Source organism: Phaseolus vulgaris, chromosome 2 (genome assembly GCF_000499845.2).
Source record: "Phaseolus vulgaris cultivar G19833 chromosome 2, P. vulgaris v2.0, whole genome shotgun sequence".
Taxonomy (NCBI): domain Eukaryota; kingdom Viridiplantae; phylum Streptophyta; class Magnoliopsida; order Fabales; family Fabaceae; genus Phaseolus; species Phaseolus vulgaris.
Genome location: NC_023758.2, coordinates 48,951,644 through 48,977,871, shown reverse-complemented (window position 1 = coordinate 48,977,871; position 26,228 = coordinate 48,951,644). Strand labels below are relative to the sequence as shown.

Here is a 26,228-nt window from a genome sequence, read left to right as displayed (position 1 = left end):
ATATTTTTTGAATTAGACATTTTACCGACACATATCCTACAAAGTATCAATGTCTGATATGTAGGTCTACCTAAACGTATTCAAAGCTCATAGATGACATTTAAGAAAAAAAAATGCAACAAGTCTAACACAAAGTGATAATTTAGCAACAGCATTTCTATAATGATAGGCTATTTTATAATTAAACATTAACTAATGTCTTGTTAGTTTGTCAAAGAAAAGCTAAAAAAATAACTAAAATAACTGCTTGTACTGTGTGAAGGTAACATTGGGTTATTGGTGTTGAAAGTCACAAGAAGAGCAAAGACAAACCAACTAATTAATTAATTAAGTAATTAATATTATGAGGGTATTTCCGGTAATTCAGTTGGGAATAAGATCCGCGCCTTGTCGCCATGTCATTATCGCTCAGATTTGTGATTGCGATTTCCAGTTTCTGGTTTTTCTCTCTCCTTCTTTTTCTTTTCTCTCTCTTCGCCCTTTCAATTCCTAACGTTGGAACGCAACAAAAGTACAAGAAAATGGTGAACTGAGAAAGACCCAGGTGAGTGAAACAATAAAAATGATTCGGGTTGCATGAAAGTGTCGTGCTTGAAGTGAATAGAGTGGAAAGTTTCAATCTTTTCAGACATACAGATCCCGAAGTTGGAAAAAACACCAAAAAGGTAATTAGTTAACACTTCATTCACTCACTCACTGGTCCATGATGCATGATAGTCCATACCAAACCAACCAAAAGCTTCTTCATGCTTTCGCAGTTCTTTGAATTGGGAGGTTGAGTTTCTTCTGAAGCTGTTGAAAAAGATTACCAACTTGGGGAGGAGACAGTGAGACACAGTTGGTGTGAAAGGAAATTCATTAGCATTGTTGCAAAGAATGAGTGTGTGTGTGTGAGAGAGAGAGAGAGAGAGGTATTGACTTGACTGTGTACTATATTTTTGTGTTGTGTGTGTGTGAACTGTGAAGTGGAAGGGGGACAACAGCGTATCTGGGAAAATCGGGAAAATTCGATTTAGTTTTGTTAGGTGCTTAAATTAAGTCAAGAAAAAAGTAAATAAGAGAGAAGAATAATAAAGGGTATAAGAAATAAACAAGTACATGGTGTGAGAGAGAGAAGGGGGGCACACTCAGATCAAGACCAAACCAAATTGGTTCCAATTGTTCATTGTACAGCCACCTTCTTCTCTTTCCTGTACAGACAGGTAAACATGGTTTTTTGTTTTCTTTCTTGCTCTCAAGTCTCAACAACCCTCTTTTCCATCTCTATCCCTTTCTCATTGGGTTGTGTGCTTCGCTGTGTGTGTATGGTGTTTTTGGGGTCAATCTCTGGCTTTGATTATTATATGGAGGAAAGAGGGCGAACGTGCTCTTCTTTGTCCTTAAGCAAACACTAGTTTCACGCCTACTCAGCATGATTGTTGATTAGAGTTCTCTTTCATTTTTTTATTCTGATCCTTAAATTCCAAAACTCTGTTGAAACACACAAATATTGGCTGTTGGGGGAGGGGAAGGTGGTACTTTGGAATATGAGCTTTTTTTTTTTCTTTTTAACATCTTTTGAAAGTTGTGCTTGTTTCTCAAATTTTTTCCCTTTAAATTCTGGGTCTGTGTGAGTGAGATGTTTTTCTTTTCTTTTTCTTTTTCCTTTTTTGGGTGGTGGATTTTGAAATAGACTTGGTTTCTTTTAATAGGAGATCAAATAAAGAAAATAATTTGTTTGTCCAATTGGTCAATCATTCATTGTGCTTAGTTTGCTTTTGCTTCTTCTTTCTGAGTTTTGAATCGCGCAAAACAATGCTGCAGTGATGTCCGTACATGGAGTTTTGATCTGTGACTTTTTCTTCCAACCATCAGAGAAAAGTGTCTTAGTTTTTGCGAGTACTTTCAGCTTTAATCAAAGTGAAGTCCTCCTATATAAAGCACTAACCACAGTTATTTTTGGGCTTCTTCCAACTTTTATAGATAATGAATAGGGAAGAGAGATAGGCGCAGAGAGAAATTGTTGGTGGTAGGTCTTGGTTTGAAGATGAAGAGTGAGCAAGCAGGCAGCAATGGAAAGAACACTTTCATTCAGGCACATAGGGCATGGCTTCCCAAGCTTTTGATGCTGTGGATCCTTCTCATGGCTCTAATTGGTTGGTGCATCTATACTCAAATGGATGCTGACACTAAAGTCAGAAGAAAAGAGGTGCTGGGTAGCCTCTGTGATCAAAGGGCAAGAATGCTGCAAGATCAATTCAGTGTCAGTGTCAACCATGTCCATGCCCTTGCCATCCTTGTTTCAACCTTCCATTACTACAGAACCCCCTCTGCAATTGACCAGGTCTGTGCTTGATCTTCCATTGTGCTTTGTATTTGGAACTAGTTATGACATGTTGGATTTATTTTTTTCTCATTTCTAATTTCTTCATCATGTTCTTCTGATATAATCTTTGTGGTTTTTCTACTCAGATTTTTGTATATCTTGACTATTGTTTGTTGCTCACCAGGAAACGTTTGCAGAGTATACAGCCAGGACAGCATTTGAACGGCCATTGCTCAGTGGGGTGGCCTATGCACAAAGAGTGGTTAACTTGGAGAGAGAAGCATTTGAGAAGCAACATGGATGGGTTATAAAGACAATGGAAAGAAAGTCTTCTCTGGTTAGAGATGAGTATGCCCCGGTGATATTTGCGCAAGAAACTGTTTCTTACCTTGAATCTATTGATATGATGTCCGGGGAGGTAAATTACAAACCTTTTCAACTTTGTTTCTGCCTGTGTTATCAGTCCATAGCTTTTTAACTTTAATTTATCTCTGTGTGATTCAGGAGGACCGAGAGAATATTTTGAGGGCTAGGGCCACTGGGAATGCTGTTCTTACTAGCCCTTTCAAGCTGTTGGGTTCTCATCATCTTGGTGTGGTTTTGACATTTCCTGTTTATAAATCTAAGCTCCCTCAAAAGCCAACAATGGAAGAGCGCATTAAAGCAACAGCTGGGTATGTCCTTGTGAATTCTTTTTGGCTTGTGGCAAGTTTGCTTTCACAACATTTTGGTGTTTGTCTTGTGGCTCATATGGGTGGTAAGAGGATGAGGAGGGATGGTTAAAATCTTAGTTGCATTAATGCAAAAATGATGCATTTTAAAGAGCGTTAGTGGGTAAGTGCAATATTCTTTTTATTTAATCCAAAATAATGATGATAGTAATAATAATAATTATAATTCTACTGAAGACTTCACCTCTTCTGAAGTTCAAGACTCAGTTTGTAACCCTGATAATTCCTCTAAATGCCATAACTACTTCTGTTTCATATCCATTGTAACAGTTACTTTTGTTCTACCAGTCGTTTTTTTTCTTTTCCTTTCTGGCTTGTTGTTGGATTTCCGGAATTCCTCTCTATAGAAAACCTGTAGGATAAGTTTGTTAATTTTGGTTCAATGTGATGCCTTTATGTTATCCCTGAGCTTCTAAATTCCATGGTGTCAACGAACTTTTTAATTGGATGCAGATATGTTGGAGGATCCTTTGATGTAGAGTCCCTTGTGGAGAATCTACTTGGTCAACTTGCTGGTAACCAAGCAATTTTGGTGAACGTATATGACATCACAAACTTTACTGATCCCTTAATCATGTATGGCAAGCAAGATGAAGAAGGTGATATGTCTCTTGTCCATGAAAGTAAGCTTGATTTTGGAGATCCATACAGGAAACATAAAATGATATGTAGGTAGGTGTCTCTGGCTGCTCTACATTTTGTAAAGAAGTTTCAATGTTTGGTGTGCAGATGCTTACCATCAAGTTGTTAAACAGGTATCACCAGAAGGCACCAACAAATTGGATAGCACTTACCACAGCATTCTTATTTTTTGTGATTCTTTTGTTAGTGGGTTATATTTTGTATAGTGCTGGAAATCGTATAGTCAAAGTAGAGGATGATTTTCATAAAATGGCGGAATTAAAAGTCCGTGCAGAATCAGCTGATATTGCCAAGTCACAGGTACTTTTCCTGGCTTATTGTCATCACAGTTCATTAGTTCCTTTTATCACTTCCTTTTATCACTTCCTGACCACTAAAACTGTTTCTTTTATAATATCAGTTTCTAGCTACTGTCTCTCATGAAATTAGAACACCAATGAATGGCATTTTAGGTAACATCAGATATTTCTCTACCTTAAAAAGTAACATTCTTTCATACCTACTTTCTCATTACTATTAATGATGCTATCTTGAAACTCCATGTTACTGTAGGAATGCTTGGTCTGCTTCTAGGCACAGAATTGAGTTCGACTCAACTAGATTATGCTCAGACTGCTCAGGCATGTGGGATGGCTCTGATAGCATTGATAAATGAGGTGCTTGACCGAGCCAAAATTGAAGCTGGCAAGTTAGACCTGGAAACAGTTCCATTTGACATTCGATCCATACTTGATGATGTCCTTTCTCTTTCTTCTGAGAAGTCTCGGCACAAAGGTTTAGAGGTATGTCTAGCTGCTAAATTGGTTGTGAAGGTTTGAAGATCATTAGCTTTATGATTTGCAGAATTTCATAATTCTATTTTGTATTTCTTGAACTAATGATCTTATTCCTTTTTCATCTCTGTTTCACCTTTCTGGATTCGTATGTCTTTTGGTGACAATGTCCTTACTGGGCTTCCTATTCACAATTCTTCTGGCGTGGACTCAATATGGTTTTGGGAACTACAGCTGGCAGTATTTGTTTCCGATAAAGTTCCAGATATTGTCATGGGAGATCCTGGAAGATTCAGACAAATAGTAACAAACCTTGTTGGCAATTCTGTTAAAGTATGTGAAAATTTCAAGTTAACTTGTCTAATGTTGTGTGCATATTCATTCATGTATGTGTGTTTGAAATGTCTTTCTAATTTAACTTTGTCATTTTCTTAACTATTGAAAGCATGTTTGAATCCTTATCAGTAATTTATCAGCAAAATAGTAACATTACTGATTATAATCTTGCAGTTCACTGAGCGAGGACATATATTTGTGAAAGTCCATCTAGCTGAAAATAGGGTGCCCACAGTGAATGGAAAAATTGACACTTTTCTGAATGGAAGATCAGAAGAAGTTGTGCATATGTCTAGTGGTGGTTATAATTTCAAAACTTTAAGTGGGTATGAAGCAGCTGATGAGAGGAACAGCTGGGACAATTTTAAGCATCTGATCGCGGATGAAGAATTTTTCTTCGATGATTCGGTTAAAAAGGTGGCCAGTGAATCTTATGAGCAAGTCACCTTGATGGTGAGTGTGGAGGACACAGGAAATGGTATTCCTTTCTTAGCCCAAGATAAGATTTTCATGCCTTTTGTTCAGGCAGACAGCTCAACCTCAAGACATTATGGTGGTACTGGGATTGGTTTGAGTATAAGCAAGTGCTTGGTTGAACTGATGGGTGGTGAGATAAGTTTTATAAGCAGACCCCAGGTTGGGAGCACCTTTTCATTCAGTGCAGATTTTGGAACTACTAAGAAAAATTCAATAATTGACATGAAGAAACATAACTTGGAAGACCTGCGTTCCAGTTTTAGAGGGTTTAAAGCCATTGTGGTTGATGCAAAACCTGTTAGAGCAGCTGTTACTAGATACCATCTGAAGAGACTTGGGATTCAGGCCAAAGTTGCAAATAGCATCAATAAGGCTATTTCTTTATGTGGGAAAAATTGGTCTTTGACTTCAGGGTAAGATTTTAGTTTCTCTTGTTGTAGTTTTCAATCATGAAGAAACTGAATGTGATAACAAACAGCAGTGTCAACATTTTAGTAATTGACATTAGCATATGCTTATGAATTATGTTATAATTCTTAAGCTCTTTAAATTGAATTTGAAATATTCATCAAGATGCATTTTCTGCAGATTTCTATGATTTTCAAGAAAATCATTAAATAGAAATCAATTTTAGAGACAAAAAATAATTAGTTGCTATATTGATAAAATTAGATACTATTTTAGAGACTAAAAATATTATTGGTATCTAAATTGGTTTCTATTATTGATAAATAATTTTTAAATCGGTATCTAATTAGATACCAAAGTTTTAGATACCAACTTTAAAGTCTAAATAATTGATAGCTAAAACTTAGGTAGTTAATTAGATATCAATTTAAAAATTATTTATCAATAATAAAAACTAATTTAGATATTAATAATTATTTTAATAGTATTTAATTTAGTCACTATAGAAACTAATAATTTGTTGTCTCTCGAATTGATTTTTATTTAATGATTTTCTAGTAGGGAGGTTGTCCTAGTGAGTTTTCATATGTTGTTTCTCGATGTTATGGATGGATTTTAGCATTTCAAATATTCTATTTCAAGTTTCATATGGACATGTTAAGTATTGTTTAAGCTCTAATAATATAAAGGAAATAAGATAGTGAAGTGGTTTTCTCTAGTTAATAAATATTCTTCAGCATAGCTAAGATATCAAGTTGTATAGTGATACCGAACATGAAAGTTTTATATAAAAAAATAACTAGATATCATTTTTGTTTGAGATATTAATGTGGTTCAGTTCATTCACTGTGTAAACTTGTTGGATATGGCAGAATATTTCAGCCTGACATGATCTTTGTTGAGAAAGACTCGTGGATTTGCGGAGAGGATGGGATCTTTAATGTGTGGCAACTGGACTGGAAACAGAACGGGCATGTGTTTAAGATACCTCAAATGATCCTTCTTGCAACCAACATTACTAATACTGAGTTTGATAAAGCTAAAGCAGCAGGGTTCAGTGATACTGTGATCATGAAGCCTCTGAGAGCCAGCATGGTGGCTGCATGTCTTCAACAAGTTATGGGAACGGGGAAGAAGAGGCAGCTAGGAAAAGACACAGGTTCCACTTTTGCACGAAGCCTTCTTTGTGGGAAAAAGATATTAGTGGTGGATGACAATAGGGTAAATAGGAGGGTTGCTGCAGGTGCATTACAAAATTTTGGAGCCAATGTGACTTGTGCAGAAAGTGGTAAAATTGCTCTTGAAATGCTTCAATTGCCCCACAATTTTGATGCTTGCTTCATGGATATTCAAATGCCAGAAATGGACGGGTACGTTTTTATTATATCTCTTGTTCTTATCCATGATCTCTTGTTATTATCTATGAGGTTCAACCTTTTGTCTTAAAGGGCGTGTACATGTTGGATACACGGAGGACATATATCGAACACCAACACTTATAGGACACGTATCGATAAAGTGTCTAATTCAAAAATATTTGTTGGATTTCTGACAATTTTAACACAATTTTAAAATAGAGAAATACATTAATTTTCTAAATCTCAAATTATAAATTTTTATTATAACTATAAAAATAAGAAACAAATCATTTGAATTAACTATGAGAAATATTTTTCTGCTAAAAAAAATTGAAACTTGTATACATAAATCTTTATTGTCTATTTTATATAATTTACAATTATATAATATATAAATCCGTGTCTTCGTGTTTTACAGAGATTATACGTATATCAAAAATACACATTTTAGATATTATACCTATCTCATTTTAGATATTATCCGTATATCATGTCGGTGACCTGTCAGTGTCCATATCATTACCATTGTCTATGCTACATAGCTTGTTATTGACTCTTCCATCACCACCTCTTCATATTGAGATGAGATGGATTCTAAATAAATATATCATCAAACTATTTGTAGGTTTCAAGCAACTGGAAAAATTCGGGATATGGAGAGAAAGGCAAATGAGCGTCTGATGAATGGTGAATGTGGTGAAGGAAATGGCTGGAAAAATGAGTACCATTTACCTATATTGGCCATGACAGCAGATGTAATTCAAGCAACATATGAGAAGTGCGTGGAATGTGGAATGGATGGTTATGTAACAAAGCCTTTTGAGGAAGAGAATCTGTATCAAGCAGTTGCAAAGTTTTTCAACCCCAAGCCTACCTCAGACAACTCATTACAGAATGGCAACAGAACTGGGAAAGCACCTTAATTGAATTCAACACTCTCATTGCTGGCATTTTTCATGGTTTGCTAGTGATCTGAATGTGCTTCAACATACAGAAGAAGAGCATCACTTTCAAGATATCTGAGGTTATGCATGCATGCGACACTATACACGCATATGCAGTGATCAGTTCTAATGATCAGCTGAACATGGTCTGAATCCAAGTAAAATGTATACCACTACCACCCCAACCAGTGTACAGATCTCCCAAGGGATGAGGAAAATCATGTAAATTCAACATTTTTCTCTGGCATCTCGATACTCCTATCAGAAGGGGTTCTATAGTCTCTATTTTTTAGTTTTGAAATCCATTTTCTGTAAAATTGTCTTGTATAAGATTTGGTTAGTTACTACTATTATTGTTCAGAAGAAAAAAGGTTGGTTGGTGCTAACAGTGCCATGACCATACTTGTACCATGGTTGATCTCAACATGCATTTGCCATATGCTTTTGGCTACATCCACCCAATTCCTTCCCATGGCCTTTAAAAAAATCACTTCACAAAATGAAATATTACTGTCAAATGAAAGTATTCATCTCCTATTTTATGTCATCAATATTACTGTCAAATGAAAGTATTCATCTCCTATATATGATATTACTTAATATATCAGCTTATGTCAAATTTATAGTGATTTCTAACATAAAAATAAGTATTTATCTCATACCAGACTAGAAACTTTGAGAAGAAAACTCAAGAAAAAGTTAAATGAATTATTTTTTAGGAAAGAAGGAAAAATGTACACGTACAGCATGGTGGTGGATCCACGTGGCAAACACAAGCAATGTGAAGCAACATTTGTCAAGAGATGGTAGCAAGCATAGTGAGGTGGCAGCCTCTCTACATAGCATGACTTGTATATAGTATGAATGAATAAATGTGTATTAAGTGCATACATATATAAATTAGGTGAGAAAGTGGTAGAAGAAGTTTGAAGAAAAACATAAAAAAAATAAGAATTATGGCACAATATCAGAACCAGTATGGTGCTGTTCCTATCAGTAAGGATCCTGTTCAGAAGGAAATGGAGACCACCGGAGACACCATTGGTGTTGGGGTTGCTGGTGGTGGTGGTGGTGGCAGTACACAAGTGATAGCAGAAGATTATGATAGCAGCAAAAGCAACAGCAGTGGAGAGAAGCAGAAGAAAGGAATAATAGAGAAAATAAAGGAGAAGCTTCCTGGGACAGGAACACATCAAGACAAGTAGCTCTCCTCAATCATCAACACAGTGTAAAGTCATGTCATGTTATGTGATAAATGCTACCATGTTGCTTCCTGCATAATACTAAATATGTCTATGTTCTTCCTTTTGTCACCAAATTAATAAAACTACTTCTATTTTATGTTATGTTCTGTTATGGTTCCTTATTAATTTTGTTGATGACTTTTTATAATATCTGAATTAAGAAAGTGTACGTCAAAGTTTAAGGTATTTTGTTCAGATGTAATAACAAATTCAAGGGAGAATTCTCATATAACATTTCCTTTATCCTTATTTTCCAATTTGAGAAAAGTGAAAAAAAAAAGTGCAAAAGAATTTAAATGTGTAGATGATTGTAGAATATTATTTACTACAAATATTTTTAAAATGAAAATTTTAGATAAATAATATATTTTATTATATAAATGAATAACATTATTTAAATTAATATTTATTAAAATTATATTATTCTTATATTGTTGAAAAAATACATCTGCATAAATATCTATTTATTTTAGCATAACAATAAACCAAATTGAAAGAAAGGTTTGTTTATTCCGTTTTATCCTTCCAGAGGGTAGAAAAGACTAAACTTTCAAAATAGATTATTTTATATTCTTGAAATATCTGGATTAGACTTTATTGACTTAACATGAATTTTGTATATTTTTTATAATTTTAATTTACTTGAAATGTTAATTTAAATTTTAACAATGAATAAAGAAGGTGAGACTTGTTATGAATCTTCCATCACATGCTATATGATAAGATTGTGTCGTTGTTGTTCAAATCATACTCAGAAATTCTATTGTTTTGAGTTTTGGCAGTGATAGACCGTGTTTGGCTTACAAAAACGGTGAAGTGAGATTTAGAATTGTTGTGGCCATTCTTGAAACATTCCACAATTTCAACCTCAATTCTAAGTTACATTTACAAGGTCATATTTGTCAATTCACCTTAATGAACCCCATAGATTAATTAGTGGTATTTCTTCCTGCACCCTCATAATTTTAAATACACCCCTATATTTTTAGATTCAGCCCTATATTTTTCGAAATATCTCTATTACATAATTACATTGAAAGTTTTGCGTAATTCTAAAATAAAGTGTTGTAGTTATAGAAAGTTTTGGATAATTCGAATAAAGTTTTGTAATATAGAAAGTTTTGGATAATTTTAGAATAAAGTGTTTTACAAGCTTAATGAAATAGAAAACAAGAAAATAAAAAAAACATTTTAGAATGATAAATTCAAAATTCATAAAATATATTTCAAAATAGTTATAAACTATCCATTAGTTTCGTAATTAGAGGTGCAGAAAAAAAATGTAAAACTGCAAGAAGAAAGTGTGTTTTAAACAAAATATTCTTAAATAATTTTTTGTGTACCGTCGAAAACATTTTTGCTTATGCAACCTCTATAACCTCTATTCGAAAAACATTTTTTCTCATGCAACCCCTTTTCCAGAAAAACCCAAAACTGAAAAGATAATTTTGGTATTTCAAAGAATGTAGGGGTGCAGGAAGAAAAATGTAGGGGTGTAGGAGTGTATGAAGAAAAACCCAATTCCTTGTGTATTCTCACATCTATGGAGTGCAGTTAAGAAGCAATAAGAGAACTTCAATCCATTTTCAGAAATTCGTAAGTGGAGTTCTTAATAATAGTGAATATTAAAGTTTAAAAGAAAAAGAAAGTGTCACTAGTCTAAAAATAGAAACCTTGGCCACCCCATTTGGTTACCAGAAATTGGAGTTCTTAGAAAACAAATCGGAAACGATAGAAAACAAATTAACACATCAGGTTGCTTCTGCGCCCCACTTTAGTATGAATTGGTTCACATATTAACTACATATATTGGAGCAAATAACACAGTATAGTGCATTCAGGAAAAATGAAATTCGAAGCCCCAGAACTTAAAATAGGCAACAGAGCAGTCGAGCTGAACCATTCAGGTAGCTCCTCTCCTCGGAAGAACCAATTTATCATAGGCACCATGATGAATATTTGAACTTGGCGAATCAGGACCAAACTCATGAGCTGTATTCAAATGGTTGAGGAGGTTGGGGTTCCTCATCCACAGCCATGGCTGATGAAGAACTCTGCAATCCAGTTGCTGACCCACCAGCAGCTGAAGTGGTGGTTGATGAGGGCGTATCAGTAAGAGCAAGCACTTCTGGCTCAGTAGGACGCAAGTCTTTGAGAAGCACAAATCCAGAAGGTGCCAACTTAACTGGAACATATCTGCTGTCCTGCAAAAATTTAATAACCTTCTCCTGCGCAGGAACCACCCTTGCAGGATTAGTCAGAATCTCAAAAGATGACTCGGGTTCTGATTTCTTCTCCGTTGTTGGGCTGTCAACCTACAGAGAAAAGTGAAATTTTAAAATACATGTGATATGATAAGTCATGGATCTAACATTTTCAAATCAACATTTGAACAACACTTTCGAGTATTCTTAAAATATAGATTTAAGTTTAGCAATCTCACAAAACAAACTTGTTAAGACTTGTAAGGTCATATTTATATATTATAATTTAGTAATATCTTTAGTCTGACAAGTATAATATCACCTTAGCAATGAAGAAAAATTGTGCAAAACTCTGCCTACACACAAAAAGACTCCAACCAAGAGATTCTAGGGACCATTGGATCTCCTAATTTAGTAATATCTTTAGTCTGACAAGTATAATATCACCTTAGCAATGAAGAAAAATTGTGCAAAACTCTGCCTACACACAAAAAGACTCCAGCCAAGAGATTCTAGGGACCATTGGATCTCCAGACCAATCACAGTCCAACCATTCTCTGCTAGCAATTTAGCTACATTCCCCCTCCTTACATGCCAAGTCTTAGACCTACTTCATAACCACCAAATAAATAAATAAAGGCAGTTTTAGAACTGCAACCACAATCCCTATTCCCTTTACTTAACTTGCTAGTTAAGAAAATTTCTACTCATCCCGAACACAACAAAAAATAAGTAACAAATAGTCAAATAATGCTTTGAATTCAGAAACATGAAAGGAATGCCTTCAATAATTAATTAAAAAAATAATTACCTGCATTGAATCTCCATCCTTTTCACCAGATGACTTTCCTTTTCCACCACTCGGTGCAGATGAAGAGTCAGGAGCAGATGAAATTTCAGCATTAGCCTTCTGCTCTTCAGCTTTCTTAGCCCTAGCTTTAGCCTTGGCTGATGTTGACAGAACAGCAGTGGGAAGCTTCACAGTTGAAGTAGTGGTGGGAACGGTAGTAGGCTTAGGATATTCAAAAAGTGAAGGCTTTGCATGTGACAAGAACTCAAACTTTGGAGATTTGAGGTCATAGTTCAGACCAATAAAAGCTGTCGGGGAAAAGGCCAAGCTTACAAAATAGATAAGAGGGTACCAATACCAAAACTGGCTGAAAACTGCAAGACCAACCACTGCAGTAATTTTATCATGTTTTGTCTTAGAAAGTAGTCTTATGGTCACATTTCTGCCACCAGCATCAAGGATTCCTGAGGCCAAAATTGCTCCCATCTTGCTCATGGTATCCTCATGCTTGTCCAGTATAATTTTCTCCAACTGTCGCCTACAGTGCAGGGTATGTCAGAAAAGAACAAAGTATTGTCTTGCAGTCCAAAATAAATAGGATGCACTTACCTAAAAGTTCCAACACGTGAGTCACTAGCTTCACTGATCTGAACCATGACCATAGCCATTGCTATAAGGGCACCTTGACGAACAAAATCAACAACATCCGAAGTCAAAGGCTCCAATAAAGAGATAGCCTCACTGAGACCTGTACCAGCACAGGAAATACCCACAGCAAGTGCTGCCCCATATCGAACATGTGGATTGTAAGACTCTGATAGGAGGGAAACAATTCGTGGAGTCTGAAGTAGATAAACATTGCAAATATCAAACGAATATTCAAACAACAATAAAACCACAAAAAGGCAATTCAGAACAAGGGAAAATCCAAAGATATAGAACAAACCTGCTCTGGATCGGAGTACAACACAAAACCTAAGGCTAAAACTGCAGTCCTCCTAACATCATCACTCACATCAGATACAGCAAAGTGCAGTAACTGGCGAATTGCCTTGTTGTTTGCCGTTCCCCTGTACGCCAAGGCCAATGCATACATGCCACCATAACGCAATATTGGATCTTGATCACGAGTCATCTGCTCAATCAAAGTGTCTGCTTCCTCTTCTCTCCCATAAACAGTAAGAGCTATTCCCAAAGCTAGCCCCCTGAAATTATTGAACAGTCATAAGCAAGAGAAACCACAGTTTCACACCTTGTCAAGCAAAACACATTTACCTAATAATTTTTTCATGTTGTGTCTCATGTGCATAAGTGAGCATCTCATTTGCCTTGTCACTACCAGTTCCAACCATGAGTAAACCCATACTGATACCAGCAGCCTCACCAGCAACAGCACTATCAGTGTAGAGAACGTTCTTTATTTCCTCATAAATATCCTCATCAGCAGTTCCTAGGGATGCCAATCCAAGACCTAAACATGCACCATGTTGTATAACCTGCCCATGAAGCTTGTGTTAAATATAACAACGGGTTATTTCTTGTTCTACCAAAAAGAATATCATAAGCATTATTTATGAGCACCTCAACAGTGGTACTGTGAAGGCTATCACGAAGAAATTGTTTTATGCCCTCTCCATGGTTAGCATGAATAAGACCAAGGGCATAGAGAGCACCGCCTTCTGAATATGGACTACCACCACCTCCAGTCCCACCCTGAGGTAAGTAGGGTGCCATCAGTGACCTTCCCTGCTGCAAATGGCCTCTATGGATAACACCGAGACCAGCAGTTGCACTAAATTTGGCCCAGTTCGTAGCTCTGCTCAACCAATCCTAAGATTTTCAAGGGGACAATATTCTTAAGGATGGGAAGCAATCAAAATGTAAGGGAAAACACGAGAGGAGATAAGGAGAAAATTAGCTATAATAACCAACCAAATTTTCCCTGAGGAAAGTATCCACAGTTGTTCCAGCATGCATAATTGCATTGGCATAAATTGTAGCACTGTGACAGACACTATTCCTCATCTCCACAGACTGCTTTATTGTCTTTAGAATAAGCAGGTCAGATCTGAATACGGGTTTACAGAAAAAACGGAATAAGAACAAACAACAATAATTCAGTGAGACTAAAACCAACCACAAAATGAAGATATACTATAATGTGACCACAGAAATTGCCTCACTTGTTATGACTGTAAAGGAACTGCAGAGTCAACTGTATTGAAGTTTCCCCAGACAAAATTCCCTTTATTTTGGTTAACCTCTCAGCATACATGGTTTCAATTGGATCCTCTGGCACATCAACAGTAGGAGCAGAATCACCATCTGTCATTTGAACATCATCCTGTCCATCCGCACTAGCATTTTGAGTAGAATCTGCTTCACTGGGTTTTGGCTGTGCAGATTCTGAAGGCTGAGACTTAGGTGGTGATAGGCGATCTCTAACATTTAGAAGAAAAGCTTGGTGCTCATTCTCTACCAAATCAAAAGCAATTTGAAATGCCAAAAGAGCATCATCTTTGTTTTCAGAACGTAAAAGCTTCTCTAATATGCTTGCAACACCCTCTGGCTCATCCAAGAACATAAGACATTGACAAATGCTCAGATAATCTGGTGATGGAAGCTTTTGAAACACTTTAACAAGGAGACGAAGAACCTGAACAACAAGAACAAGGATCAATGTCACCCTTCTGTCAGAAAAACTATGGTTAAAAGTTATTATTTAAAAATTTTATAAGTTGCAAGTCATGCCACAAACCAACTAGTTATCAAAGAACAAATTTGATCCACTCAACAATTTTTTCAGTTCAGTTTCATGTACTATTCATCAGATCTTCCTCTTACTTGACCATATAAATTCATGCAGCAGCGAAATATTCATCCCATTTGATTACAAAATTCATAAAGATGTAAAATTCCAATTAAGAATCAAAAGCACACAGATATTTCAAAGATAACTAAAACCATAACCCATCTTAATGAAAGACAACCCTCCAACTTCCCCAGATACAGACAGTGCCTAGGACTTAACACAAGCAGAAAATTTTCAATTCCCTTACCTCCTGTCTGTATTCCCTGAGGTTAACAAAGGAATGAGAGACATAAATGCAATATGATAGAGTTCCTTGAACGTTGTCACTCCTTGTAATTGCCTCCTCTAGTTTATCTAATCTCCTGCATTCAATAGCAGTTCCCATAGCTTGCTGGTATTTTCCATCCACGATACACCTAAATTAGATAAAGCAGCAAAAAGTAAGGGATTCCCCAGAATAAGATACATTTGGTTACAGAAACCAGAAGAATGATTATGGCTCACATACTTATCCAACAATCTCTCCACAATGGCTTCCAACCTTGGGTCCACATTGATAGATTCATCACTTGACTCTGCTGCCTTCGACTTTAGACTAGCATATTCATCTATGGCCTTAGCTGAAGATAGACAACATCCATTGGAACTTAGCATGGCATGATTAATTGTTAGTTATATTTATAGACAACACTTCATATGTTGCCTGCCGAGGGCCATACAGTTGTCTTACAAAAACAAAACAGATAATAACTCTCACCAAGAAGCGTGTGAACGTAGTCAGAATCCTCTGAAACATCAAAGAGAGGACCAGCTCCAAGGGCATAGGATAACGAGTCATTAAGTTCACCCAAGTAATAAAAGACCTGAATATTAGGGAGTGAATATTAAAATAGGTCATGAAACTGCTTCAGTATCTAGGAATGAAATTTTCCAGAACAGAGAAAGCATGTCCTTTGGCGACTGCTTTAAGAATCGAGTAAGATAAAAAGAGATGAAAACCAATACTTATTATTTACATCTCAAATATTTTGAAAAATTAACCGTTTCCATGAAAATGATTATGCAAGAAAAAATGGTATGCCAGTAATTTTCAATAAGAAGCTGGTTCAAATTGTTAACAGATCACAGATACCTTTGACACCAGAAGAGCAGCAAGTTGCCTCTGATGTTGGTCAAACTCCTCATCTTCATGCAAACTCTCGCTGTTCAACACGCATAGCAAAACAAACAGTTAAATCCTCCACATTCCCACTTCTAACCAAGCACACCAAATATTTAATTCAAGCAAACAACAGCAAACCAGACAATCAGATCATCGAGCAAAACAAGGACCACAACCACCAACAACAAAGTCTACAAATTGCAGCACCAAGAAGATGCAGCTAAAACCATTCCACTTCATAGAGAAACCACGCTTTCAGGACCACATTGAATTATAGATTTTCTCACTAAATATGGAAAGTGTGACCAATAAAATTTACCCCTTTGGCTACTAAACCGCAATTAAAATGTAATACAACTGAATCACTACAATTAAACAGTTCTTTCTTCTTCTTTATTGGTCAATACACTCCGAGAAACTAAACCCGCACAGCAATTGAAACCATATTACTTTCGTGTAAACAAAAATCACATGCAAAACCCAAATCCAAATTCGCAAAAACGCAGAGATCGGAGGGGAAAAGGAGAATGCACACATCTTCGGGAGACTAGTGGAGATCTCTGGCCAGAAGGTGTCAACCAAGTTGTTGAGGTTGGACAGGGCGTGAAGCTTGAGCGAGAGATGGGGCTCGTTGAGCATCGCCAGCATCCCACCTGCGGAACTCACCAAAGTCGTAGCCATGGTTGCGCGAAGAGAAACGGAATTGACCAAGAATTGAACCAGCTAGGGTTAGGGTTAGGGTTTGAATATGGTACTTGACGAAGGAGCGATCTGAGAGGGTTGCAGAAGCAATTGAGAAAGGGTTTGGGTTTTTTTGAGAGTGAAATTTAAAACATGTATATTAGGAGCATCTTCAATTCTTATTCAACACGAAAGGGATCAATTTCTCAATTTCTTTAAATTTCATTTCCTTTTTCTTTTTATCTTTTTATTCAAACACACCTAATTAGTTACAAATTTGAAAAGTGGGTACAAATAGTTTTATTCTAGATCGTAATATAAATATTTTAAAATTCATTGTTTACATATCTTATTATCTTAAAACATAAAAAATTTATGACAACAAAATTGAGAAATAAGATATGCTATAAAGTTTAAACTAGTATATAAAAATAGTGTATACCCAACACATATAATATCATTTAACAGACATTTTTATTATTTTTTTATAATATGGATATATATATATTTATAAAACAAAAAACATAAATTTAGAAATATGTATTCAAAAGTAAAGATTATAATATAAAATATGTAAAGTATTTTTTAAACCATTCTTTTTCAAATATTCTATATAACCATCAAATATTTTTAATGAAAAAATAATACAATAAAACTAACTCCACTAAAAAAAATCATTAAATAAAAACTAATTTAATAAATAAAAAATAATTAATTATTATATTATTTAAATTAAATATTATTTTAGAAATTAAAAAATTATTAATATTTAAATCATTTCAATTTAAACTGAAAAACTAATTTACTCGTCTATGAATTTCATATTTAAAGTTTAGAAAAAAATATATTAACTTGATTATAAATACCTGAAAAATTCAACTCAGGCATAAACAGTGCCTGTTATCACAACAGAAAATAGATTAAGCATAATTAATAATTTTTTTCTTGTAATTGGTTAACAAAATTAAGCATTTAACACCTCAACTAATCAATTTAATAAAACAAATTAAATTGAAACAAAATAATAAATTGAAATTATAAGAATAAAAATGTTTGAGAAAAAAAATGAGTAGAAACACTGCATGCACATGCAGCGTGAATGCAAACCATTGAATTTGAGAGCTGCAAAGAATAAGGTCCACACATGCATTTGTCTTCCACCATTTTCTCCCTTACAACCCAAACAAAACATTCCTCTGAAATTTTCTTCTTCCTTCTTCATTTCGCTTCTTTCCTTGGAGGACTCCTCCTCCATGTCCTCCTGAATCCTGAATGCAATGCATGAACTCCCCCAAAAACCCTTTTGGGATTCTCCATTGCCATCCCCACCCAACTTTCTTTTTCTTCATATGATCTGAAAAAGAGATTCAACATGGGGAAACATGACTTGGGTGGTTTTGGAGCTCCTTTCTTTTATGATTTTCTATTTCTTCTCTCTTTTCTTGTTATCTCAACTAGGTGCCAAGATGCAGAGATTATAGGAATTCTGAAGAACACAATCAATGTTCCTGTTAGCTTCGAATGGACAGGTCAAGATATATGCAAATGGAAACACATTGTGTGTGATGTATCAAAACGTGTGAAAGCCATTCAAATTGGGAATCAAAACCTTCAGGGAACTCTCCCCAAAGAGCTTGTGATGTTGACAGCATTGACACGTTTTGAGTGTCAGGGCAATAGTCTCACAGGGTCATTCCCCTACCTCTCAAAATCCTTGCAGAAGTTCATCATCCATGACAACAACTTCAACTTGTTCCCCCAAGATTTCTTCAAGGGCATGAGCAGTTTGCAAGAGGTGAGAATTGATGACAACCCCTTCTCTCAATGGAACATTCCCAGCAGTCTCAAAGACTGTGTAGCACTCCAAATTTTCAGTGCTCAAAGTGCTGGTATTTCTGGGACAATCCCTGACTTTTTTGGTAGAGATGGTCCCTTTGCAGGTTTGGTTTTCTTAGCTTTATCTGATAATTTTCTAGAAGGTCCATTGCCTGCAAGCCTCTCAGATAGTTCAATAGAGAATCTTTTGGTGAATGGACAGAATAGCAACTCTAAACTCAATGGCACTCTTTGGGTGCTACGCAGAATGAGATCATTGAAACAAATTTGGGCTAATGGGAATGCCTTCACTGGTCCTATACCAAATTTGCAACAACATGATCAACTTTATGATGTGAACTTAAGGGATAACCAATTAACTGGTGTTGTTCCACCCTCCTTGGTTGCTCTACCAAATTTAAAGTTTGTGAATTTAACCAATAATCTTCTCCAAGGGTCCCCTCCTAGGTTCAAAATTGGGGTAGGAGTTGACAATAACATGGATAAAGGGAGGAACCAATACTGCACAAATGTGGCAGGACAACCATGTAGTCCCCTTGTAAATCTTTTACTATCTATTGTTGAACCTTTAGGGTATCCTCTGAAACTTGCTCAAAGTTGGCAGGGGAATGATCCATGTGCTAATAGGTGGACAGGTATAGTTTGCTCAGGGGGAAATGTTTCAGTTATCAACTTTCAAAACATGGGTTTGTCTGGCACTATTTGTCCATGTTTTGCAAGCCTTACTTCAGTAACAAAAATATTTCTTGCTAACAATGATATCACAGGTACTGTGCCAAATGAACTTGCTAGTTTGCCTAATTTGCAAGAGTTAGATGTTTCAAATAACCATTTATATGGCAAAGTGCCATCGTTTCCTAAAGATGTGGTTTTTAGATATGAAGGGAATCCAGATATTGGAAAGAAAGTGCAACAAACTCAGACAAGTTCTAAAGGCAATGGAAATAATAGCAGCATTGCAGTGATTATTGGAGTTATAGTGATTGTTGCTATTTTACTTGTTGTTGTTGTTGGGGTTCTATTACTTGTTAAGTTTAGGAGAAAGGGGAAGTATGCTGGTAAGCTTCAAAACTTGACCACAGCTTTGGTACCTCCTCATTATGGGGATGGAAATGCTGCAAAGATAAGTGGTGGAGGTCATGGAGAAGGAAATGTTAGCTCATTGTTAAGTCCTACACACAGTGTTTACCAAGGAGAAGCTAGTAACATGTTGATTTCAATTCAGATTTTGAGAGAAGTAACCAACAATTTTAGTGAGGAAAACATATTGGGAAAAGGGGGATTTGGCACTGTGTACAAAGGGGAATTGCATGATGGGACAAAGATTGCAGTGAAAAGGATGCAATCAGCAGGATTAGTGGATCAAAAGGGGTTGAGTGAGTTCACAGCTGAGATTGCTGTGCTCACCAAGGTTAGACACAAAAATTTGGTTGCTCTCTTGGGGTTTTGCTTAGATGGGAATGAGAGACTTCTTGTGTATGAATGCATGCCCCAGGGTGCTCTTAGTAAGCATTTGGTTGATTGGAAAGAAGCAGGGTTGAAACCACTTGAATGGAAAACAAGACTTAGTATAGCCCTGGATGTTGCTAGAGGTGTTGAGTATCTTCATGGTTTGGCACAACAAATTTTTATTCATAGGGATCTCAAACCATCCAATATTTTGCTTGGAGATGATATGCATGCCAAGGTATCAGACTTTGGATTAGTTAGACTTGCTCCTGAAGGGAAAACCTCGTTTCAAACTAGATTGGCAGGAACTTTTGGGTACATGGCACCAGAGTATGCAGGTACATTGTCATCATTACAACTTTTTCTTAGAAAAATAGTCAATCAATTTGGATAATATTCTTTTATATGCTTGTTAAATCTAACTTTGTGTTCTCATGCATCGAAATACAATTAACAGCACTTAAAACATCTTCACTTGTGCAACAACCAAAATAGGCTTTTTGTAATCATCTCTAGCTAATATGCTTTAAATGTAAAAGATTTAGAACTTCTGAAGTTTTAGTTTACTATAAAACAACTGAAAAACACTATTTATCAAAATGAATAATATCACTGTTATATATGAGGTTCGGACACGCCTCTTTAATGGTTTATCCGTGTCAGATATACATATCGGACACTGACAGTCATACGACACTTATAGGACACATATCGGTGAAGTGTCTAATTAAAAAGAAATTGTTGGATTTTTGACAATTATAGCACGGTTCTAACACAATTTTAAAAAGGAAAATTACATTAATTTTTTAAAAACTCAAACTTATTGTAAACAAAATTATTATGACTATAAAAACAAGTAACAAATCTTTTTGAACCAGTCATGAAAAACATCTTCCTTACTACTAAAAAAAACTGAAACACACTTGTTGACATAAATCTTTATTGTCAATTTATATAATATATATTTGTGTGCTCATATCCTACAATTTAAAGATTATAGTATATCTGTGTCCGTGTTGTATTAGTGTATGTGTGATAGACTGCCATTGTTTAACTGCATTACTCACAGATGATTGGTGCATGCAAAACTTATGAAAGAAAAAATCAACTGTCCTGAGAGAGTTTGTTTTTGTTCTTCATTGTGTAAATATTCAATGCATGCACTAACATGGGAGTATGATACACAATTGGGCAGCTACTGGGAGACTTACAACAAAGGTTGATGTGTATAGTTTTGGAGTGATTCTGATGGAGATGGTAACAGGAAGAAAAGCACTTGATGACAGCCTACCAGAAGAGAACATCCACCTTGTTACATGGTTCAGAAAGATGCTGACAAACAAAGATTCATTCCCAACAATCATTGACCCAACAATCAAACTTGATGAGGAAACATTAGTTAGTGTGAACACTGTTGCAGGGTTAGCAGGGCATTGTTGTGCAAGAGATCCTTACCAACGGCCTGATATGAGTCATGTAGTGAATGTGCTGTCACCTCTTGTGCAAGTGTGGAAGCCATTAGAACCAACTGTTGATGAAATTTATGGAATTGACTTTGATATGTCATTGCCTGAAGCACTCCAAATGTGGAGACATTTTGAGGGAAGTGACAACACCTTTGACTTAACTTCTTCATCAACACATGTTAATGGAAACAATGCAAAATCTTCTGTAAGTGCAACTCTTTCACATGCACAGTGATGACAGATAAACCTTAATATCAATTTTAACTTCAATATAATTAGTTACTCTCTCTAACTGTTGTTTCTCTTCCCACTCTCTCTTCTTGTTACATTCCTTAAATAACTTGGAAAAAGAGAACTCCAAATATTTTTTACAAAATTAGATGCAATGTAGAAATTATGTAAATAGAGTTTTCTTTTCACAACAACTTCATATGATCTAGGCCATTTCTTTTTAGACCATTTTTTGGAAATTTCAAAATTACCTTTATTCTGGATTTGAAAATCCGGAATAATAAATATAACTCAAAACTAAAAAAACACATTTTGGGAAAAAAATTCAGGAATACAAAATTGAAAATGCATTCTAGATAACAAAAATTCAGAATTCAAAATGTGTTATGAAAATTTAAATCTGTAATATTTTCAGATAAAAGGTTATAAAAGGTTATGAAAGTAATTTTTATCTACACCCTAATTTTATTTATGGTTATTATTTTCTTTATTTTTTAGGGACATTTTATCATTTTCAATAGAGACTTAGTGCATGTTGGAATTAAAAATATGATTATGATTTAATATGCCATTTTATAGTTTGTTTTTTAAAAAATGTTATAATAATAACAATGCTTATGAATTGTATCCCATATTACAATTACTCATAATTATTTGTTAATTAATTATACTTCATATTAGAATTATTTTTAATTATTTAGTAAACAAATATTCTGTGGTATGCTATCATGTTTATTTACTTTTCTACTTGTTAATATTTTGATTGTTCAATTTTTTTCTTAGTAAAAACACATTGAATTCATTGTATATAATTTAACTATATTTATATTGCTAAAACTCGTATTTATAGAGTTTTAAGGAGTTAATAATTGCTAAGAATAAAATTCCACTGTTTGATAAATGCGTAATAAATGCAAAGGAAAAAGTAATGGGTGACACCTACTGCAACTAAAATAGCCTTTATTGGTTTAGGGTTTTTTAATTTTCAATAAAAAAACAACAATTTACTTATTACTCAACATTAAAAATACACGAAATAATTATTTAAACACAATTTAACAAATTTTTTATTTATTTTATGTTTTTTCAATAAGTTAAAAATTCAATGCCTATAATAAAAATATTTTATAATAATATAAGAAAATCATTAAATAAAAACTAAATTTAAATATCAAAATAATTAATTATTATTTAACTAAATTAAATATATTTTATAAATTAACAAAATTATTAATATTTAAACTAATTTTTATTATTAATATAAATTTATAAAAGTTTATAAATTGGTATTTAATCATTAACTACTAAAATAATTTAGATATCAATTTATAAAATATTTTATAAATTTTTATTAAAAATAAAAATTATTTTAAATACGAATAATTTTTTAGTCTTTAAATTAGTATTTAATTTAGTTAATATATTATGTTTTGTATCTAAATTTAGTTTATATTTAATGAATTTTTTTAATAAATATAAAAAACTAATTATATTATTTACTTATTTGATTAAAATTCTTTTGTTTTGGGTAATGAAAAAGAGATCCATAGAATTATAAATATATAATTTTGGCATCTATTAATGGCAGATTTGGTCATCATTTGTTTCAAAATTAAGTAATTTTTGTCGAATATTAATAAGTGACTTGATTGCTTACAACATATAGTACATGTATGTAATGGTCAATAATTCATTTATTTTAATACATGTTATTGTGACATATATGTTAGCATTTTTTTTTTATAACAATTGAATAATATATTAACTGTGAACAAAAATTGTGTGATTTTAATAAGTTAGATAATTAAATATACAACTAACATGTTACATAAATAAAATACATATTTGCAAAACCATAAAGACTAAAAGTGAATTCAAGCCTAACAAATATTATTATATTATTTTTTTAAATAAAAATATAATTAGAATTTGAGATTTTATGATAAATAAACATAATATAAAATAAACAAAAATATTTCCCAATTATTTAATGAAAACCCACTGAAATAAACAAAAATGGTAAATAATGAGAATAATCGTATTTTAAGGTGTAACAGATAAAAGGTTACGTGAAACGTTTATCTAACTTTGTCCTCATATGAGAATATAGGAGGAAATAAATTGAAACATGCTTACTTTATATATAAGTTAATTTTTTATTCTTTATTTATATTTTTTTTATTAAATAGTCTATCTAGGTAATTATTTCAAACCATTAAAAAAAAACAAGAAAACTACATAAAATAAATTATGCATATAACTATTTTTGTTATGAGTTGAAACAAACTTAATTGAAATATAACCAAATAAAAATAAATGTATCGGTTTCATATATCACTCCTAAAAATTATTAAATAAAATTTAATTGTTATATTGATTAAATTAAATGTTATTTTAAAATTTATTAAATAAAATATTGATATTTAAATTGGTACGTGTTTTACTATAAATTGAGAGATCGAATGATCGTTTATCTTATACGTCTAATGATCTTTCCGTAAAAGTGACGGTTACGTCAAATTACACGTTAAAAACATAAATTCTTCTTAAGAGTTACAAAGCGCAATTAAATTATCATCGGGTCTACAATAACTCTTCTAATAGCATAAGGCCTAATATAAAAATATAAATAAGAGGGGACCACCATGATAAGAGGTAATGATTCTTAAAACTATGAACTGAACTAGTTAAATTTATCATATCTGACTTTAGCGTTGAAGTATCTTTGCAGGTACCCAAAATCTGACGGTTAGAATTGAAGAGAAGACTCAAATAAATGGATAGGGGATATGCGGATAAGTTGACTCAAATAATATGTTTTTAGATTCAAACCAAAATAATTAACTTTAATTATGTGTTTTAAATACATCAATGAAATTATATTTTGAGTAACATTTATTAAGACATGTAATTATTAAAAACATATATTTAAGGACATCATTAATTAAAGTTGGAAGTCGATAAAAGATAATAAATTTTAAATATGTTAATAAATAAGATGTAATAAATATTAGAAAATGGATCACAAATTTAGATTCAATCAATGATACAAGTATTTAAATAAAAGAATTGAGTATTGTAAGAGGATACAATTCATAATATACTAATAATTTTCAATCTAAAATATTAAAATAATAAGTTTGTGAGTTTTATTTTATATGTTGATCAATTTTATTATTTTTATGTAACACGACTTAAACTCTTACTTTGATGAAACTCGTGTTAGGAAAACTTTTATTACAATCACACTAAGACCTCAAATTTGTAGGTAAGATTATATATTTATGAGTGATCCAACAACGAGTGACCCAATAAACCTAACAAACTATTGTTATAATAAACTCTAAATGACTTTGATACAATAGTAAGAATTCAACTTTAAGTATGACTCAACTTTATAAAATCAATATAGTATGAAATATTCTTATATTTAGTCGATGTGAAATATTAAACACTCGTATGAACCAATTACTAAAATTAATAATCGACTCTAATACCACATTTGAGTATTTCGATGGAATAACTAAGAAAATTTAGTACTAATAAATACGAGATAACCCATATTAAAAAAGAGTATGAAAATCACCTTCAACAAAAATTGTTAAGGTAGTGAGTTTATGATTTTTTTTTTTTTTACTTCAACAAAATTTCTTAAAGTAGTAAGTATATGAATTTTTTTTTACACGTTACTTGACTTTCTAGTTTATATTTAATGTAAGATTCAAGCTCTCATAGTAATGTTTTTTACCAATTAAGAGACTAATTATTATCATAAACAGATTCAAAATCCATACAAGTTATTTACTTATATAAATACCTATTTAAATAATATTTCATTTGATACAAATAAACTTTAAAAATTAATAATATTCTGGATAGACTAAAAATAGTGAAATAACATGATTTTATCACTATATAACTGAAAGATATTCTATGTGTGAAATTCTATAAAAAACATAATCAAATTTTTGTTGTTATTGTTATTACACCAACATAACTACAAATCAAATTGTAAGCAATATTTAAATTTCTCCAGCATTTTATTAATTAAAATTGAATATGGAATATCACATTAAACCATTATGAAACTAACAAGCAAGTTGTCATAAACAATTAAAGTAAAACAATAATTACTATAATAAAAAATAATTAACATTCCTTGTAAGAAACAATAGTTGTTTTTTATAACTTAACATAGGATATTCCAGTAATTTACAATTATAAAAAGTTGAAAATCATCTTTTCATTTATTATATTCTCTCTACTTTTATTTGCACTGTGCAACTATACATTGTTAATTAACATATTATACTTTTAGAATTTTTTTTATTGCTGTATAAATTTTGAAAATTTGTTTTAATTTGATTTATAAGATTTGA

At 33.2% G+C, this 26,228-nt stretch overlaps 3 protein-coding genes across 7 annotated transcripts; 2 read left to right on the top strand and 1 right to left on the bottom strand.

The window, feature by feature from the left end:
- Window positions 1-403: 403 nt before the first annotated feature.
- Window positions 404-8,431, top strand: LOC137812987 (histidine kinase 4-like). 5 transcript variants are annotated; one of them, XM_068615256.1, is made up of 13 exons: window positions 404-665; window positions 759-880; window positions 1,963-2,323; window positions 2,490-2,723; window positions 2,810-2,979; window positions 3,490-3,708; window positions 3,792-3,978; window positions 4,079-4,130; window positions 4,231-4,460; window positions 4,686-4,784; window positions 4,962-5,677; window positions 6,545-7,042; window positions 7,656-8,431. In XM_068615256.1, exons 3-13 carry the CDS (start codon window positions 2,027-2,029, stop codon window positions 7,951-7,953), a joined length of 3,000 nt encoding a protein of 999 aa, XP_068471357.1. In that variant the 5' UTR covers window positions 404-665; window positions 759-880; window positions 1,963-2,026; the 3' UTR covers window positions 7,954-8,431. The 5 variants fall into 5 exon arrangements, with proteins under 5 accessions (XP_068471357.1, XP_068471355.1, XP_068471358.1 ...); XM_068615254.1 differs by having other exon boundaries at window positions 759-1,202; XM_068615255.1 differs by having other exon boundaries at window positions 417-665; window positions 759-911.
- A 2,521-nt stretch (window positions 8,432-10,952) lies between these two features.
- On the bottom strand, window positions 10,953-17,140 carry LOC137812986 (26S proteasome non-ATPase regulatory subunit 1 homolog A-like). The gene is made up of 13 exons (XM_068615253.1): window positions 16,722-17,140; window positions 16,157-16,226; window positions 15,782-15,887; window positions 15,533-15,644; window positions 15,272-15,440; window positions 14,396-14,868; window positions 14,145-14,280; window positions 13,794-14,042; window positions 13,488-13,708; window positions 13,159-13,417; window positions 12,822-13,054; window positions 12,234-12,750; window positions 10,953-11,533 (listed from the first exon to the last, which is right to left on the bottom strand). Exons 1-13 carry the CDS (start codon window positions 16,865-16,867, stop codon window positions 11,204-11,206), a joined length of 3,021 nt encoding a protein of 1,006 aa, XP_068471354.1. The 5' UTR covers window positions 16,868-17,140; the 3' UTR covers window positions 10,953-11,203.
- A 940-nt stretch (window positions 17,141-18,080) lies between these two features.
- On the top strand, window positions 18,081-21,908 carry LOC137812988 (receptor protein kinase TMK1-like). Its single transcript, XM_068615259.1, has 2 exons — window positions 18,081-20,490; window positions 21,348-21,908. Exons 1-2 carry the CDS (start codon window positions 18,240-18,242, stop codon window positions 21,851-21,853), a joined length of 2,757 nt encoding a protein of 918 aa, XP_068471360.1. The 5' UTR covers window positions 18,081-18,239; the 3' UTR covers window positions 21,854-21,908.
- Window positions 21,909-26,228: the final 4,320 nt, after the last annotated feature.